Here is a 17,610-nt window from a genome sequence, read left to right as displayed (position 1 = left end):
TTGCTGAAATAACAGGAAATACTAGCTTTGAATGCCTGATGAAATGAAATCGCATGAACAAAGGAGAAAAGACTTCCGACAACAAAAACCTCCCATACTGAATCCTCTACCGCAAATTAAATAAAATAAAATCCTTGGAAAATGTGAGAATAGTGTTGCCTTCAAACTGAAATTTTCACATCCAAAAAAGGCAGGTAAAAATACTTAATAGTGTTTAATAATGTTTATTCCTGGTCAGTAGTTTATTTATGTCCCATTTCTTTTCTCAATTTTCAGAGACGCAATGTGAATTCTACTTTAGGTGCTGACACAATCAGCTTTTTACCAAAACTGATAAACAATAGTTCTTCTGCCTTCAGAGTGGTTTCCACATAACTACGCAAATTACTGAAGGTTCTTGAGTACACTGTTGCAGATTTTGTGCTGATCAATTTATTTTCCTTTTCTACTTCCTAAAGGAAGAATCATATACATGGTACCACTTCTAATAGTTACTCGTGTGCTTAATAACTGAATAAATAATTTTTGATTGATTCTCTCACTTTTTTCCCCATGAAGGGAAAAAGAAAATATTTGCTCCTTCCAGTGCTGCTATTATTATTTCCACAAGATATACCTGGATAGAGCTAACAAGCCCTTGTCAGCTAACATACCTAACATACCCTAATCTCATGATTTAAGAAGTGTGTTGCACTAGTTTTGAAAACAACTGAAGTTAAAAACAATAAATCTAAAAAACCTTTTGAAAGGATCAAAAATAAATACTATTTCAATAAAATATAACTTGTTTTATTCTAACAGTGTTTAAAAACAGTATGAACTCTCTTCATATCACAATAAAATGAGAGTGGACAACTAGGTTCAATTCCACCATCTTATTTGAAAGTCCACCTGCAGCTAAAGAAGCGATTGTCCCTTTGTACTTGGCATTGGTGAGACCTCACCTGTGTTCACTATCCCTCACCACAAGAAAGACATTGAGGTCCTGGAGCGTGTCCAGAGAAGGGCAACGAAGCTGGTGAAGGGTCTAGAGCACAAGTCTTATGAGGAGCAGCTGAGGGAACTGGGGTTGTTTAGTCTGCGGAAAAGGAGGGTCAGGGGAAACCTTACTGCTCTCTACAACTACCTGAAAGGAGGTTGTAGCGGGGTAAGTGTCAGTCTCTTTTCTCATGTAGCAAATGATAGGACAAGAGGAAACAGCCTCAAGTTGTACCAGGGGAGGTTTAGACTGGATATTAGGAAAAATTTCTGCATCGAAAGGGTTGTTAAGCATTGGAACAGGCTGCCCAGGGAAGTGGTTGTGTCACCATCCCTGGAGGTATTTAAAAGATGTTAGACATGCTTAGGGACATGTTTTAGTGGCAGACTTGGCAGTGTTGGTTTTACAGTTGGACTGGATGATGTCTTTTCCAACCTAAATGATTCTATGATTCTAAACAAAATATTCGGAAAACATCCACAACTGTACAATACACAAGATTTTTTTTTTTTGTGAAGGTAGGAAATTAATTTACTGCTGCAAGATAGATACATTAATTACAGCACAAAAAGTAACAGAAATATGGTCCACAAAACCAAAAGATTTCAAGTTGGTACTTGGATTCCGAATTTAGCTTTAAAATACTGTATGTAAGTCAAGAGATCATCTCAATATCCTCATATCAATACAACTGACACTGTGCAGTGGAATTATCTACTGTTGAAATTTTGCAGTAGTTCTGTAAGGGCCTTTTTGTTATTTTAACTCTAAGCAGCTACATTTTCTAAGAGAAAACATCTTTTCTTGTTCTGCAGTTCCAACTTAAAGCACAACAATCCAACTGAACACTACCTTTGCTGAACTTCTTGCCTATGCTGTCAAAGGTAACTACTGCTTTTTCCTACTTTGATTACAAGCTTTGGTTAAAAAAAATTTCATATTCATTATGAAACAAAACATTTTTAGATAAGGCATCTATTAATGAACACCTGTGGCTTCAAACATTTCAACACACCATGTGGCTGTTATGATAAACAGGTCAGAAAGACGTCACAGACAACAGTTATGTATTGATGTGAGTATTTCAAACCACCTCAGTTAAGGTTCAACATGTAAATTAAAACATGAACTAAACCATGCCTCCAATCTGTACTGGGCAACCACAAAGACCTCCCATGTTTTTTCACTTCTCTGGATGCTTTTGGTATGCCCAAGAACCAAGTTTCCTTTCCTGCAAGGAAAACCAAAACCCCACAGAACTACCTGGGCACCACACCACGTAAGAGCTTGTGCATATTGCAAAGATTAACTAACCCACAAAGGTGCTCAGGTTAATGAGAACAAAACAATAATACAGCTCTCCAGGCTCCTGGATTGCAGGTTCTGTGATTTACTGCACAGAGATACAACCCAGTGTTTCACTCAATACAACTACTTTGTTACAAAGAACAAACTAGCAACTTGTAACAATTAACTCCAAAAAGCAGATTAAAGGTAACAATATGCAATCTTCAAATTTAGAAGAAATGGTTTTGGTAAACTCTGTGTTGACTACTGTCAGGCAACAGATGGAAGAGCTGGAAGTGCTCTTGTTCTTAAAATCAGTTATGTCAAGAAAAATGTGATGGCATGACAAAATAGTCCTGCTTCCAGATCAGTGCCCAAAGAGTGCGTCACAGTCGGACTCCAATAGATCTGACTGATACACAGAGAAGTGACAGTATCACCACACATGATCAGTTACTCTAGAAAGGAAGCATGCACATATTTTGAGCCCTGAAATTTTATATTTCCCTTAACAGCAAAATTTTCTAGGTCTGTCTCAAATAATTAAAATCAAAGTTGTAAATTAAAACTGTTCAGTTTTATTTGGACTGCTTCTATATAACCCAGTAATTATTACTAGCATTTATCCAGCACAAGACAAAAACTATTTCTTAAAAAACAGGAAGTAACTTTAAATGACAATAATGATATCCCTTCACTCCTTTTCACAAAGTAATTTGTTTGCAAACTTTCCATGTAGCTATAGCTTCTTTTTTTGGGAAAAAAAACAAACATTTAAGATTAACTTACACACTAAATCATAATTTGAATAATCCTCATCTTGAACAGGCATTTATGCAAGTCAAAATTGTACAAACAATTCAAACTGGACAGTTCTCTAAACATTTACAAAAAGGTGAATATTTTTCCCTTATGCTCAAAAGAGTGACCTATCAACAGTGCTCTGTAATACTACTTTTGCAGAAGTAAGATGCAAATTTTCCTCAGCTGAATTTTTCCAGTGGAAGTATTAGTACTTTAGTAGGCCAATGAATAAACTGCAGGATTGTATAGTTTCAAAAATGATACTTAAAAATTCTGAAATTGTACTAGCCAAAGCACAAATCTCCCACAGTTTCACATGCTACTACAGCTTGGGCTTAGAAAACATTCATATACTTACTATGTTCTCAGTTGTAATTGTGAAATATTTTACTTCAAAATTCAGTTCTTTTTAATTTCATATGTATGTTTAAATTAGACATGTCACATGGGACCAAGTGCTATTACTGAAGGTAATAGCAAGTGCTATAGAATGAAGGTTGCATGAATAGAGAGGTATGTGCATGGAGGGAGTCAGCCTCACCAGAAAAGAACTGAGAATAGCCAGGATGCTGGCTGCAGACGGTAAACAGAATCAAAGAGAGGGAAATAAATTCTCTGAGTTGGAAAGCCCATAGGTAAAATACTCAAAGCTGGGGAGACATTCCACTTTATTTTCTTTCTTTTTACATATACTCTCTTTCTTGAGTATGCACTACTGACTAGCTTCCCATGACCTAATATGGCCATTTTTATTGCTGTAAGTTTTTCTGAACTGGGAGCACTCTCAGCTTCTAAACTGAAGAGTACTCTGTAAGCTACTAAAATATTGTCATTAAAACCTCAAGAATCAAACGACACAGTTGTTTATCCTTGTAAGAAAAAAGCTGCAGAAAAAGTTATGAATGTTGGGTTTTTTTTTTTTTCAGTATAGAATTCTATTCTATGACATATATCATTCTCATTTTTTGATTTTTTTTTTAAAGTAGCAAACTTATGCAAAAGATAATATACAAACCTGATTGCTCTGGTTCAGTGGCCACATCTTCTGTATGCTTACTTTCTACTGTAACAAAGAAAATAAGTGTTGAAAGTTACACACAGTATGTTCACAATTTTGTTTTTATTCCCCATCAGCCACCCAATCAAGTTAGTATCAAACAAAAAGGAAGACAAACTGCCGAACAACCAAGTTAACTTAAGAGTAGAAAAAAGGTACTGAATATATTTCATGTCCAAAAGTTTAGCTCCTCTTTGTTACTGACTTCCAGTGCTATTACACCCCCTAAAAGTGATTTTGTTTACAATTGTTATTTGTGTAAAACAATAATGTTTTTTTCCCCATTTAATTATATTAGAACACATTTTTCAAATAGAAAACCTAAATAAATATAGCCTCAAATCCTATACACATGTCATGTCATGTCTGGAAAAAAATCTTGCTTAATTATATTTTTACCTTCTCAGAGCAAGTCTTTGAATTACATTTGACCCAGTAGTCATTTAAAATTCTCTGACACCAGCACAAGAAACAAAAATTTACAACTGAATCTTTTTTAGTAGTAATGCGAGACATTAACATAATCCATTCCTCAAATTGAAGCTCGTCAGTACTTCATAAGATGTCATGAAGTTCAACAAGGCCAAATGTAAGGTCCTGCACCTGGGTCAGGACAATCTCCAGTATCAGTACAGACTGGGGGATGAAGAGCTTGAGAGCAGCCCTTGGATATAAGGAAGAAGTTCTTCACTGTGAGGGTGGTGAGACACTGGCACAGGTTGCCCAGAGAAGTTGTGGATGCCCCATCCCTGAAAGTGTTCAAAGTCAGGCTGGATGGGGCTTTGAGCAACCTGATCTAGTGGAAGGTGTAGGGGTTGGACCAGATGATCTTTAAAGCTAAACTGTTCTATGATTCTATATAGCACATTTCTCTGCTTCAATTTTTGTTTTTTAATTATATTAACAAATAAAAATGGAAGAAAAAATGTTTTCTTTCACAAACTATAAAAACTCATACCTGAAAGCTCTTTATCAGTATCTTCAATAATTTCATCTATAAGAGAAAGTATAAAACGTATATAATCAGCGGTTGTTGTTTTTTAACATTGGATTTCAAAATGCATATATTTCATCAAACCACTTTAAGGTCACAATTACAAAATATATACCTGGCTCCGTGGCTTCATTCACCTCCTCCAGGTCCTCACCAGCTAAGAAAACATTAAATTCAGAGCAATAATGAAGTCAAGCCCTCAACTGATGAAACTTACATACAACACAGAAGAATACAGCTAGCACACCATGTTTAACTGTGAACAAACAGGAAATTTGATGAATTTGAGGGAAATAAGAAATTACTTCTTAAATTTTCTTTCCCTGTTTCACTAAAGAGTTGCTGTATTCATTAGGTAAATATTTCAAAATTGCACCTTTTGAACAGATGTTGTTTGGATTAAGACCCAGTAACTTTAAAAACTGAAATTTTAAAAACACTCCTTAAACTTTCTAAGCATAATCAGTATCCCCACTTTCACCTTTTGCAGCATTGACTCCATCTGCTACACACATTAAAAAACAAACCAAAAAACCCTACAAACTTCTACTTTAAAAGTCTTTTTGTTTGGATAAATGTGCAATGCCTTGGTGGGTCCTACTCCCATTCCTGAGCACAATGAGCAAGTTCAACTTAAATTATGGATTCCACAGAAGATTAAATTATTTTTATTTTCTTTCAATATAGCACCTTTTAACTCATTTGACTGTCCTCTTAAGCTTATGATCGCAAATGTGACAAAAGAGATACTTACAATTTATTTACACTAGAGAATTTCTTGACTTCATTCTAAACTAAATAATTGTGCATTTTTCAATCTGCTGTCTCAGTTGACTCTCAAAAGAGCTGGTATTCCAAGACAACAAAAGTATATGGGACCCAGAGAGAAGACTGCAAACAAATAATTTTTTAACTGCTTCTGCTAACTAGACAAAGACGCTAGCAAAAAGTAAGCATCAAAACCAAACTAGTATAAACAGCCTGTAAATTTTGAACGATCTTAAGCACTGGGTAGAAGGTTATGAGTAAGGCTCACAGCGGGCAGCAAAACTGAGTGTCTATGCTGAACTACTGTCTTCCAAATGTCCACAAAAAGCCTCATATGTCCCACTTTCTGTCACTTGAGACCCCAGGTGACTTGAGACCTTAAAGATGAATCCTTGAGGATGGTATAATTAAAAGGTGTCCCAGTTCATAGTCAAAAAACTAACTTCATAACTACACAGACTGTAACTCACTTTTGCCATAATTGGCAATATATCATGATTGAAGATCACACAGATTACATATTTCAGTGTATTTAAATAGCAGGATTAATTATTTTTATACTAAATTTTCCAAAACATTTCTCTGATTTTGAAAAGCATTTATATTCCAAATAACATTTATTTACAGGCATTTCTACTTTAATTACATACAAAACAAAGATTTTCTAATATGTTCCATATATATAAATATATATACATGGGGTGATGTGTGTGGGAGTATACATACACCCCACACACATACACACACACACACATATACATACATATATATATGTATATACCTGTATCTTCAGTCTCAGTCTGCTTTTCATGTTTTGGTTCTGAAAGGAAAGAAAAATAAAGTTCCTGGATGGTTCCTATGCACAAAGTACCCTAAAAATTTGGTTAAGCATCCAGTTCATTTCTTTACTGATAAATGCAAAACTCTCAAAGAGTTCCTCCAGTTTTGGGGCCTGAATAGATATGTGAACCTTTACTGGAGCTTGTATTAGAAATTCCAGACATAAACCAAATACCAAATTGAACATAATGCTGAAATTTCAAGCATTTCTCTCTACACAGATGAAATACTGAAAACTACGATGACAACAAGAAAGCTATCATTCTGTACAATTATAATAATTCACCTACATTCCTAATCTTTGAGAAAAGAGCCAGTTTAATTTTTGTAACTCTGAAGAAGAAATAGGTTAAGAATATTTATTACTTCAGGTAATGTCTGAAAACAGACAAAATGCTATCCATTAATTGTCTAAATTTTCAATATACATTTACTGTGAATTTTAGAAATAAAGTTCAATGTTCATCCAGTGTTTTGGATAATTTCATTATCTTAATAGGCACTAGCCCACATCAGAAAAAGATTATTTACATAAGATTTAAAAAAAATAAATCTTTATACTATTGTTTTCTCTTAAAAGGCACTAACAGTCACTTGGCTCCCCATCCATCTTTTTTAAAAAAAGAGTTCTTACAGCATAGTCTTAAAAAAAAATCCAGAACTTTTAACTTTTGATGAAAAATCTCAAACTTGCCTTTTTTTCTAGTTTCACTGCTACAAACTGTATAAAACTCTTCATCATGTAATTACATCAATCCATTTATATACTTCACTGTGGGCACATGCACTCATTTCAACTGAAGAATTTTTAGCACTAGCAATAACTGCAGAAGGTATGAAGAAATGGTTCCTCCTTTCAATACGCTAGACAAAGTGGGTGCAGCTTACCACAGGCCTTCAGTTTCTCCCAACACCATCGTCCTGGTTTCAGCTGGGATATAGTTAATTTTTCTTCTTAGTAGCTAGAATAGTGCTATGTTTTGGATTTGGTATGAGAAGAATGCTGATAATACACTGATGTTTTCAGCTGTTGCTAAGAGGTCAAGGACTTTCCAACTCATGTCCTGCCCGTGCGCAGGTGTACAAGAGGCCAGGAGGGAGCACGGTCAGAGCACTGGACCTAAATTAGCCAATTAAATATTCCATATCATGTAATGTCATGCTCAGTATATAAAGAAGGGGTGGCCATGAAAGAGGGGGTTCTGTCTCATTGCCAGGATTGCAATTGCAGGATATTGGTATTTCGGGATCACTAGTCGGGAACAGGCTGGGTATCAGTCAGTGGGTGGTGAGCAATCGCATTGTGCATTACCCATTTGTACCTTCAATTATTGTTGTTGGTTTATTTTATTACAATTACTAAACTGTTTTTATCTCAAACTACAAGTCTCCATTTATCCCTCCAATTGTCTTCGTCATCCCCCAGGCAGGGGGAGGGTGAGCGAGCGGCTGCATAGTGTTTGGCTGCCAATCAAGTTCAAACCACGACAACAGGGCAAGGTAGAAGTGATTACAGGAACTGCAATCTTATTAGAGCTGGTTGCTGATCTGAGTTAAGAACCAAGTCTTACAAAGCAAGAGTTGGAAAAGAAACTCAACTGCTCTGGCCAACAATCATCTTGGCACTGCCCTCTCAGCTTTCTGAGAATTCTAGAAAGCACCAGGATTGGAGAAAATATTACATCAGAGAGTCTGCCAGAAGGGGGGAAACACATCTGATAGAGATGGAGAAGACACACTGACTCTAGAAAAGAGAAGCTTCTACATCTGCTCATTTCTCAGACATTTGCATCTGAAGCTTTAAAGTGAATCTTCTTGTGGATGTGAACTGCAGTTTTGGAGCTAATGTCAAGGTAATAAAATAACCTAGATGCATATTCTACACTTGCTCCAGTGTTAAGGACTGTTGATTGGTTACATACATATGGGGTTAAACAATAAAAACAAACCCCTTAATTGAGAACTTGCAAAGTAATGTGACAGCATAGAAAATTTTAAGACAAAGTAATTTCACTTTCATATTAACGAAAGACTTTGGTACTGTCATTTTACTAAATACAGCAGTTGTCATACCATGGTCTTCATTATCATCCTCAGGCACTCCATTCTCTGTTTAAAGAAAAAAAAAAATCAATATGAAAATTCATAGAATTTTGAGGCAATAAATACACACAAATAACACAGTGTCAAGTTTATTCAGGACAAAAGAGATATTCTAAACTATAGTATTTTATACTGTATTAAAGTTAGTAAGAATTCAACAAAGGTGAAGATTTCTAAAAGATCCTGTGAAAAGAACCGAATCATTTTCTGGCATCACAAGATAGACTTTAAAAAGATAAAGCACTATCAATAGGCTTTTATTATACAGTTCATGAAATAATCTACAAATTACCTACAATTCAGAATTGAAATACTCATAAATCATTTCTATATACAGCAGACTTCTACAGTGGAATTTTGGAATCCCCTTGTTATAGCTTGCTTGCTTTCAAAAAAGAAAGATTTTACTACTTTTTTTCTGATACTTACCACACTAACTTCAACGTCTCTGGCAAATTCAATTTATTTTTTACTCACAGAAACATTTATATGCAATTTAAAATACAAATATCCATTCTCCTGGAAATGTAACCCACAAAATATTATTCTGCCCATTTGGCTGACGTACAGAAAAGTATTACATGTAGATCTCTGTATTTTTTCAGAATGTAAATAAAAATATAGATGTAATAACTTACTAAGGAACCAATGCTATCTATAAGTTCCAATGTTTTGGGGTTTTTTTTTTGTCTTGGTTTGGGGCCACAATTCAATAAAACTGCAATAAAAATAAGTAAGACTTTGGACTGTACCTGTGTAATGTTCAATAGCATCTTCTAGCATTAGCTCAGAGTCACCTTAAATAAAAATATTTCATATTTTATATTCTAATCAAATTTTCATGCAACAGCTAAATAGCACAAGAGAAGTTAAAAACATCACATATTTAGCTCAAGAATAACAGAACTAAACATACTGAGTTAATACTACAATGTTTGATTTGAAAGTGACAGCTGCATTGTAAAACACATCCAGGAGCTACACTAAGTCACACAAGATAAATTCATGCATATTTGTATCTGGGCTTAAAATTAGGAATACAAGTAGGTCTTTGACAATCCATTGATTAGACTGAGAGACTCTGGACAGAACAAGATATTTAAGTAAGTATTTGTGGATTGAATTTGTGGAGTATTGTGTTCACAACTGCAATGGTAACACAGCTGCAAAAATCAGGCTTATTTGAAACTACACAAAAAATGGTTTGAAAATAAAACTGTGACTTAGTCAACACGACGCATTACTTTGAAGCACGTTTAAAAAAGTGTAAGTGATTATATTATAATCTGAACTCATTAAAATATACAAACCTGGTGCTTCTGGATCACTTACTGTCTCTTCCACAGTCATAACATATTCATCTGAAACTGTAAATTAAATACGAAAAATAAAGTTTGAAATTAAAAATATGAAGTGTTTTTAATACTCAATTATTTTAACTTGCATCCACGGTGTGTCTTGTCAATTGTTAAGTGTAGCTCCCTAGTTGAAAACTGACAAATTAAAACCTTACAGACACGTGCAACCTGACACATGGCAATCCAATGGAAGGTGTTGGGCCACCTCTTAGTGGTGGGTCACCTGTCAGTCCTCTGTTATACCCTCAGTATGAAAACTATATCCATGAGAGCCATTAGTCTCCATGAATATTTTTTAACAGATCTTCTAATATTAATTTAAAAAAAGTGTAATCTTCCCTTATCCTCAAAGTTCTAAAGTAGCTGCAGGAGGACCACTGGTGGTGATCTACAGAAGACAAGATAAGAGATAGACAAGACAGAAGACAAGATAAGAGCCAGAAATCACACCTTGAGAAATCTGTACATTTACTTCTGGCATCACAGATTTAGAGCAATTTACTTCTTTTCATTGCATAGCTAAATACATGGATTTTTTTCTTCTGTCACTATAATTTTTTGTGATGTTATTAATATACTCAGTATGATACACCTGACAACACATGGTATTGAAGGTAAAGTAACTATCCTTTTACTTTGGAAGCATTGCAGCTTGGATTCTAAATCAGTAACTGGAAAGCAGTAATCTCCCAAGAAGATAGGAATAAGCAGTTTTAGCTGTATCAAACAAATAAAATTATTTTTCTTTCCTATTTGGCATCAAACAAAACTATGAAGTTCAGAACTAACATTGAGCCAAAGGTAAGAAGCCTAGTCCAAAAAGAAATCAATGTCTAATGAGGTTGCCTGTATTATAAAGAAGCGTTATTATCATCTAGAAGAAAATACTTATCAGATAGCAGGGAAATTGTAATATCCACCTAATGTTTCTTCATAATGGGAAAGATGAGCTAATGCCATTGTATGTAGTATCAAACAATATGAAGATAACTATAAGCTAATTGGATTAGTCCAGGCCAAATTTCACGAAGTCTGAAAGATGAATTAGGGTGTGCAGAAAGACAGTGTCAAGGATAGCTCAGAACAAAGTCCTTGGTGCTGACTCACTCTCCAATAGTATAATCTGCCATAAAGAAACAATCAGTCCTGAAGGGAAGGTTACAAACTGGATGCTTCTGAAAGGTGACAGGTTCTATGTGAGAACACAAGTTTCTGACTAATGACAAGAATAACAGGCTAGAAGGACCTTAGCATTGTAGACTATAAGAAGATAGTAATATAAGCAATATATCTCATTCTCTCTTTCTTAAGACTGTACAAACACAGATCTCTTGCTTATCCAGATCCAATCATACACAAAGACAGAAACACATAAAAAACTAAAAATGAAGTTGTTGCACAAATGAAAGCAAAGTTTCCATGCCTATCATCCATTCTTTTTAAGAACCATTTGCAATGGCAAATATGTCATCTCAGTCAGAGTAAAAACATCGAAGACAATCAAAAACAGTTGTTTGGAGAAAAAAAAAATTTCAAAATTACGGATTACTAAACCAGTCTAGCCTTTTCTATTTTGCTTTCTCATACAATTTGCTACATGTAGGCAGAAAACCAATATTACCAAGTTTGGAAAAACAAAATTATACCTAGAGCTTCATATGGTTCAGGCTCTATCACTTCAAGTTCATCTGCCAAAAGATCGGCATCTGAGAAACAAACATGTATTTACACACTTTAAACTTTTTAACTCAATACATGATACCGCACACCCTATAACAGAATATTATGAGCACCTTCTTTATATGATGTTATGTTCTCAGCAGGACTTGCAATATAGTTCATATATAACATTCTCTTAAGAGATCCACATTAGAGGAAAGTAGAGTGAGAATAAGTTTGTCTACAAAAGTCTGTGCTAATAAACTGTTAAAATTTAGTTTAATAAGCTAGAAAGTTGAGAAGCAGACTCCGTACAGATATTATAGAAGTCCCTCTACAGAGGGGAAATATGCATAGTTGGAGCACAGATTAATTTGTTTGGTTGCAAGCCAATATACAGTAAGTAAACAAAAATATATAATTACCTGGGTTCCAAAACACATGGCATTAAAATATCCCATTTTGATTTTAAAAATATTTATCTGCTAAATAATACTTGCCGTGTTGACATTTGCTAAGTATTGCACGTAGAAATCAAGAATCAGGTTTTTAATGAGACATATTTCCTTTCGTCTATCCTTATTTTTGGCAAAATTTAATTTTAAATATATTTAGTCATTCAGATACCTTTCTGAACTGAGTCTGGTGTCTCATATGCTTCTGGCATTTCATTCTCTAATTCTCTGAGCAAATCATCTGTTGTAGGCGCTTCAATAGTTTCTCCGGGTATTTCTTCCTTCACTTGCCACTGGTCATTTATACTTTCAACTACATCCTCGTGTCTCTCTCCTGATCAATAATACAGATTGTTAGAGAATACATACTCTTTGGTAAATTCTATTATCAGCAAATACTCAGTCTTCAGCATACCCTTCACGTTTTTCAACTAGTCCCTGAAGGGGATGAGGAGGGGGACCAGATGACTTGTCTGTACCTTACAGCAGTATAAACCCAAAGTATCCGCACTGACTTGCCAGTGCCTTCTTTGCTCATGGAGAGAATCACTGTAAAAGCCATCTCTGTTTACCCATTCTTCCACTCTACACAGTATTTTGAGAAAGTTTTTATCAACTGGCTGATTTAAGCTACTGCTGCCAAACACCCCTGGGTAAGAGACCAGAGTTTTAAGATTTGGTGACTGAACTTTCTGAATTCTCTTGAAAATGACAAATTAGCTGAGTAGAATGCTTTGTGCAGGCAAAAGTGCTTTAAGTGCATACCAAAACCAGACTCCGAGATTCATCTAGCCTATGGCAGTATTATTATTACTCTTCAGTGATTTCTAAGTGCTAATGTATTACCAGGCTGGGAATGGAGAGCTTCATGAAGAACAGACTGAAATTCCTCTTCCAATTCTATGTCAGCATTCTTGTGCTCTAAAAGGATTACAAATTGCAGTGAAGGTAAGTGCAAATGGCAAAGTCTAAACATTAGCTCAAGGCTTGCAGCTTTCAGTAGCCTCCATAAAGTTCTTAGTCCATTCCATAAAGTTCCATAGAGTTTGACTTGGTGCACCTCTGCAACTCGTGCAATTAAGAGAAACAATTTCATTTTGCCTACTCTTCAATATGGAAAGTATTGCATCAATCACATCAGAACCATTCTGAAGATGAAATGGAAGAATTTATCTACACTGGATCTTCTGCACATATTTTTTTCTCAGTGACATTAACATTAATAACTTCAGATAACTATTTAAACCAAGAACTCTCTTCTATAATTATTTTACTAACACTCTTATCCATTACTTTCCTACAATCTAGGCAGCAGCACTAGCATGTCATATTTGACAACAAAATGTCACTTGCAGAAGAGGTGTTTTGTTGACTTTATAAACAGGGAAAATACATACTAACATTACAATATCAAGGTCTTCCCCTGGCAACTCATACCAGAATAAATCACAAACCGAGTTCAGGGACAAGTGATTGTCATCTAACACACCGGACCAGGACATAACAGGGATTTCTATGAAGTGTTGCCTTCGTATAAATGTCCTGAAATTGAGAAACCCAACAGCACAAAGCCAAATCATAGCTGCATTTTTCAAATATATATCCAAAATGGTATCAGTTATGGGGAAAAAAAAAGGAAATAACAACTTAACAATATATTTTATAAATGATAACTTAAGTAATGCAAGTCTTTTAAAACAAATTCTATATTCTATTTTACTGACAATATGCCCCACATTTGTGGCTTATTGTGTTAGGTTCACATAAACATCAAGATAAGCTTCTTCAAGGAACAGGAAAAAATACGTATTCTCTGAATAACACTAAAATGCAAATCACGTATCTGAAGTCTGACATGTAAAAACATCTTTTCTTGAATTCCTCTCGAACCTAGTAAATTTTACTAATACTTATGCGGCTTTTAAAATGTTTAAATTATTGTTTTCAACACCAGAAACTGTACTTATTGTATTGTATTGGTTTTGGTAGAAAAGTGAGTATTTGATTAACCTTATAAAGTTGGTTGCTGGTGGTTTTTTTTTTTCCTTACCTTTTTTTTTTTTTTTGTCATTGTTTTTGTTTAAGGTGGAAAATCTGCTGTTATTCTGACTGGGTACACTGTTGCATGTGTATCAAAACCACAACTGTACATCAGCAGAAAGTTATTCTGATGTGATGTGGTTCCAGTGGTAATCATGAAAGCTGACAAGAGTGCCTTCTATACATTTAAATTATAAACTTTTCATGATCAGTGATTATATAAAAGTTATGAACAGTGATTCCCATTAAATAAACTATAGTGGATAAGCAGCACATAAAAGTGATTAAAGATTCCTTTTTCTCCCCAAAGAAATAACACAATGAGTTTACATGTTGAGGAAATAGAATTATAATTCAAATGAAGCATCGTTTCACCTATGGTTTATGGAAGGCCTTACCTGATTCGACATACGACTTCTCAGCAGGCTGGATGGTCTCCTCAGATTCTGGTGATGCTGGCTGTGCTGGGACAGATCTTTCTTTAAGGCCTGCATTTTTCAGTTATAAAGTTAACTTTATGCTCCTTTTGATCTGATTCAATTATAAACTAAGAAACTAAATTAAATTAACTAATGTTAAACTCTCCAAAATGCATTCAAACACTTAATTACAATTACAGGGTGGTCCTGATATACAGTGATATATATACAAAGACTAAAGTGTATTCAGATAGTAAACAAATGTTTTGAAGACAAACACACAAGGGGAAAGAAGGGACAGAAATTTAAGCACTTGCCTTTATTTCAAAGTGACCGAACAAATGACTATGCTATTCTCAACATCTATTCAGTATCCAGGAGAAAAACATGCAGCAGGTTTTTCCTCACTGTTTTTCTCTTTGGGCAAAAAGTGCTTCATGTGATCAGCATTTTTAGGTTTTATGAAGAACTAATTTGAACTTTACAACATGCTGCTCAGAATGAGAACAGGTATTTTAAATTCATGTGTTAACTCTTAGAAGATCTGATGAAGAGAACTGTAGGTTCTTCAGAATAAAGTGATCTCAATCTCCAGTTTCTTTTGACAACTAAATTACCACAGAAAAAGTATGACTGGTGGAATTTCACCAGTCACATGCTTATTATCTATACCACAGAGTTTTTCTAGATCAAAACACAATTAAAAGAAAGCAACCAATAACAGCAATGATCAACACCATGGTAGTAGATAAAGATAATTCATAGCCTTGAAAGATTATGCCACATCTTAAGACACTACATCCTTAAGAAAGAATGTACTGGTATCAGCCTAATCCTCCTCTCAACTACCCCTTATGAAGGATTCAAGAAAGACTTAAACAAGAGAGGTTCAGACTAGATATTAGAAAAATTTACACATACACACATGCACCCACACCCACACCCCATCATGACAGTCAAATCCATGGAAAAGGCTGCACAGAGAGGTTGTGTATTCCCATCTTTGGAGGTTTTAAAGACCACGCTGGGTAACAGCCAGCACAACCTGGTCATACCTCTGAGATGACCTTGTTTTAAGCAGGATGTTGGAATAAGGATCGCCTGAAGTCACTACCAAATGTAATTCTCTTATAGTCCTACATAATTTTTCCTAGGTTCATATTTAGGTATAAGTTCCAAGGTCAATTAAGATAAAACTACCTTCTTAACACACTGCCCCAAACAAACGAGTTTCTCAAGAGCTATATGCACAGAAATCAAGAGAAAAACAATATTTAGGAAAGCAGAGGCTACACTACAATGAACACTCCTGTAATGATAACAATCTTTAGTAACTTTAACCAGAACAATATGAGTATTATATTTCAAGCCAGTAAAGTTTTTTTTTAAAAAAATAATTACTAGATTTCTACTGCAGTCAATTAGGTCTAGTATGCCTCAAAACAACTTTGTGTACACTAGAGATTTTATTATTTTGACTCGTGAGAAAACATTTATTCCATTACTCTATAAAAGTAATGGGAACAGGAATAACAGAATTAATTCTACTTACACCTTTTTATATTATTTAAATCACATAAAGTAGTTAAGCTGTATCTGAAAGTACTGTAACTAAAAGTCTGCTACTATGGAGTCAAAACCAGAAGCTAGAAGAAAAAAGCCAAATTTACAGTTAAATTTTTTTACCAATTTTCTTCTGTGTCATTAAAATAACCCTGAAATATTAAAAAATATTAAGACTTACATTCATCTTTTGCTGCAGTAATATTAATGGCTACAAGAGTAAGAAGTTACTTCCTCTTACAATTATCTTTAACTACATATGGAGACTAACCTGGTTACTTATATTAGCCACTGTCTCACACTTCAGAATTTGGAAACATAGAAACAGCAACCCTGCTTTCACAAATACAATTCACTTCCCCTACATATAGACCTCTTTAAATAAGTGTTCATGTTCTCCAATAACCCACATCTCCAATTCCAGACGACCACTTGCTTTGTTTCATGAATAATAAATGGATTCTAAGTATTTCAAAAGATAATCAATATTTCACAGCCAACAAGCACTTAAGAGTGTGTAAAAGGAAAGAAGGGACTAGCAAGAATATTTCTTTGTTTTGCTTGCACATTTCTCAACTTTGTTTTCAAGCTTTTTATACACTTCTATTATGCGTTTATCACTGATTCCTATTCAATCCTGTTGAGTATGTAATATGGTAAGTCATTTACTTTTTTCAAGATACCATTTTCTCTCATCTTTTTAATAAATTTGCACTCAGTTTTTACTTGTGTGGTGCATTTTTTGAGCTTATGTGGTAACTTGCCATGTTAAGTTTAATGACAATAATTTTTCATAGAGATGTACAACAGCACAACAGATCATTGGGGCAAAAAATCTCATTTTATTGTGTGGCTATCTGTATAGCCTGGAGTGCTGCTCAAATAAAATGTTATTTGGAAAAAAACCAAAATAACCAAACAAACTTTTTTAGAACCAGATAGTTTAGAACCAGGGCTACAGATACAATAATATATTAATCAGGAAGGCAACTCATTTGAAATTTCACTCCCAGAGTTACAACTTCTGTCCGACTAGGGAAGAAAATAAGAAGTGATGTGCAGTATACCACTGTGCCACCGTTCATGTGATTTGAGTGCTCCTCTGTCAAATATGTATCTTAACACTTATCAGAGCAAAGATGAGTAAACATGTCTACCATCACTGAAACCTAAGAGAAAATGCTCATTATTCAAGTGCATTTATTAGATCTTCATTCTGTCAAGTTTTTTGCTAAGCACTATAATGTTCACAACACACACAACTTTCCCTTCTTCTTCACACAT

General features: G+C 34.6%; 1 protein-coding gene across 7 annotated transcripts in view; it reads right to left on the bottom strand.

The window, feature by feature from the left end:
* ASPH (aspartate beta-hydroxylase) overlaps positions 1–17,610 on the bottom strand; it is a 115,660-nt gene that overhangs the window by 59,107 nt on the left and 38,943 nt on the right. For 5 of the 7 annotated variants that reach the window (XM_074818418.1, XM_074818438.1, XM_074818469.1 and 2 more), the window contains 11 exons: positions 14,743–14,832; positions 13,151–13,225; positions 12,477–12,638; positions 11,837–11,896; positions 10,143–10,199; positions 9,585–9,629; positions 8,803–8,838; positions 6,671–6,709; positions 5,237–5,278; positions 5,086–5,121; positions 4,086–4,133 (listed from right to left, as the gene is read on the bottom strand). In XM_074818418.1, coding sequence (XP_074674519.1) covers positions 4,086–4,133; positions 5,086–5,121; positions 5,237–5,278; positions 6,671–6,709; positions 8,803–8,838; positions 9,585–9,629; positions 10,143–10,199; positions 11,837–11,896; positions 12,477–12,638; positions 13,151–13,225; positions 14,743–14,832 — 690 coding nt within the window. The remainder of the gene's footprint in view (positions 1–4,085; positions 4,134–5,085; positions 5,122–5,236; positions 5,279–6,670; positions 6,710–8,802; positions 8,839–9,584; positions 9,630–10,142; positions 10,200–11,836; positions 11,897–12,476; positions 12,639–13,150; positions 13,226–14,742; positions 14,833–17,610) is intronic. The other 2 variants (XM_074818428.1, XM_074818455.1) reach the window with 2 other exon arrangements.

The sequence above is a fragment of the Strix aluco genome, chromosome 1 (assembly GCF_031877795.1).
Source record: "Strix aluco isolate bStrAlu1 chromosome 1, bStrAlu1.hap1, whole genome shotgun sequence".
Classification (NCBI taxonomy): Eukaryota; Metazoa; Chordata; class Aves; order Strigiformes; family Strigidae; genus Strix; species Strix aluco.
The sequence above is the reverse complement of the archived record's forward strand: the minus strand, read 5'-3'. Positions and strand labels throughout refer to the sequence as shown.